The sequence below is a fragment of the Echiichthys vipera genome (genome assembly GCF_963691815.1).
Source record: "Echiichthys vipera genome assembly, chromosome: 5".
Classification (NCBI taxonomy): Eukaryota; Metazoa; Chordata; class Actinopteri; order Perciformes; family Trachinidae; genus Echiichthys; species Echiichthys vipera.
The window spans coordinates 1,266,263-1,268,762 of record NC_139830.1 but is presented as its reverse complement, the minus strand read 5'-3'; the positions used below and the strand labels follow the sequence as shown (position 1 = coordinate 1,268,762).

The 2,500-nt window shown below is 41.1% G+C and overlaps 1 protein-coding gene across 1 annotated transcript in view; it reads left to right on the top strand.

Annotated features, from left to right (window-relative positions):
- Nucleotides 1-871, top strand: part of shkbp1 (SH3KBP1 binding protein 1) — a 15,246-nt gene extending 14,375 nt beyond the window's left edge. Inside the window, exon 17 of the mRNA XM_083913987.1 lies at nucleotides 1-871. This exon is cut by the window's left edge and continues 199 nt beyond it. Within this exon, the coding sequence (XP_083770113.1) occupies nucleotides 1-522 (522 nt within the window). The 3' untranslated portion in view covers nucleotides 523-871.
- Nucleotides 872-2,500: the final 1,629 nt, after the last annotated feature.

Genomic DNA, 2,500 nt, shown 5'->3' with positions numbered 1-2,500 from the left:
GCCCACAACGCCAGCCCCCGGCCCCACAGACACCCGGACCGGGAGTGGGGGTCCGTGCGCAGGGGGAGCTTCGTGGAGCGCTGCCAGGAGCTCGCCAAGGGCTCCGAGACGGCGGCGGGCTCAGGGTTCCCGGTGCCTCCGGGCCCAGAGGGCGTGAGGCGGAGCTTGGCGGTGTGCACCGAGTTAGAGGCCAGGTTCGGCCTCAGGACCCCGACCACCTTCTCTGTGTCGCCCGGCGCACGCCACTCCTCAGGGACGCCATCGCCCCAGTCTTTGTCATCATCGCCGTTGTCCTCGTCTTTGCCGCACCGCAGGGCCACGCCCACTCCCCCGACAAGCCCCGCCCCCACATCCGTGAGCCCGACCCGGTCTCAGGCGCCGGCCTCGCCTCGCCGTGCCGCCGCCGCAACGTCTCCTGCTGACGCCCCGGCTTCCCCTGAGAGCCCGGGGAGTCCGGACGCCGACGCCGCCGCCGGCCCGCCCACCAGCCCCAAACCACACATGAACGAGACCAGCTTCTGATTGGCTGCTGACTCCGCAAAACTCTTTCCTGCATTAATCCATTTTTCTGCGTCATCGATAAATCAAACGACGGCGTGCGACGTTCGAGGGCGCACTCGGGACTCAGAGACTCTTCGCTCAAGTCCACGGCGAGCGGCGGTTCTGGGGTTTACAACAAACAGGAAGTGAAAGCTGACTTCCTGTCGGGACCTTTTCTACCTGACGACTGTTTCAAAAACACACAGTTTCTGCAGAAGCTTTGTTTTCGTTGTTGTCCCTGAACGCCTCGCCGCCTCAGCCAATCAGGAGCCGGCTCGTCTGAAACTTTGTTTATGAACAAACGACAATAAACAAACATTTATAATTTTGATTTATTGTTTTTAATTCTGGGAAAATGGGAAATAAACATTAATAAACATTAATAAACACAGGAATTAAACTTTAATATTAAATTTACCTTAAAAGTTCATTTGATTTAATTCATTAATTTATTTATTTCACATTAATGAAAAAAAAATAAAAAAATAAAAGAAAACAGACATTTATTAAATTAAAAAAAATAAATAAAAGGGAGAATAATTCACACAACAATAAAAAAGAAAGAAAATTAAACTTAATACAAGATAAAAAAAATTGAAAAAATATTAAGGTTATTAACTGTTGGATAAATGTGACATAAACATAAATAATTATATTAATTCCTTTTTTATTATTATTTTTTTATTATTTTAGAGACATTAAATTAAAAGAAATATTTAAAAAATAATGCAAAAAATAAATAAAAGGAGAATAATAAGAATAATAATTCACACAATAGAAAAAAGAAAGAAAATACAACTTAATACAAGATAAAAAAATAAAAACAATATTATTGATATTAACGGGAAAAACTTGACAGACAAATAATTATATTAATTCTTTTTTCATTTAAAAAAATAATTATTTTACAAACAAATTAAGAAAGATATTAAAAAATAATGCAAAAAAATAAAAGGGAGAATAATTCACACGTGTCCATAACAATTAAAAATAAAATAGAATAAAAAATAAAAACAATATTGTTATTAACGGGAAAATGTGAAATAAACAAATAATTATATTAATTCCTTTTTTATTTATTTTTAAAAATAAATATAAAAGGAAATTAATTATTAAGAAGACATAAAAAACTATATTCCTGTTTTTAACTGTTGGATAAATGTGACAGAAACATGAATAATTATCGTGATATTTTAATAACATAAAAGTTCTTAAACATTAATTAAACAGTGTATTTTTTTATTCTTTTGTTCTTTATTTCATATCAAAACTTTATTAAACAGCAAAACGTGAAACTTTTTTATCATAACCGTAAAAGCCTGTGAATGTTCTCATTCGTCGTTATCCTCAAAGCAATTTCAGTCAAAAGCAACTGGACCGGACAGAACACCACACCACCACAGAAGCAACCTGGTTTATGCTGTTAATGCAACGAGGAACGCAAAGATCTTTACATTGGTGAAACAAAACAACCACTGCATAAACACATGGCCCAACACAGGAGAGCTAACTCCTCAGGCCTGGACTCTGCTGCCCACTCACACCTCAAGGAGAAAGCCCACTCCTTTGATGACAACAATGTCCACATCCTGGACAGAGAGGACAGATGGTTTGAAAGAGGAGGAAAAGAAGCATCTATGTAAAAGTAGAGAAGCCATCGCTAACCAGAGGAGGAGGTCTGAGACACCAGGACCAGGACCAGGCTGGGACTGGACCATGGCTAACCAGAGGAGGAGGTCTGAGACACCACTTATCTCCAGTTTACAATGCTGCCCTTTCATCCCTTCATTCAACAATCTAACCTCAAAGAACAACTGTTCACAAACGTCCTCCTGTGACTCCAACGACTGTCGTTAAGACTCAATAGAGAACTAACCAAGTCCAGACCTACTTCCACCAACCACTGGACCAGGACCAGGACCAGGACCAGGACCAGGACCAGGACCAGGACCAGCACCAA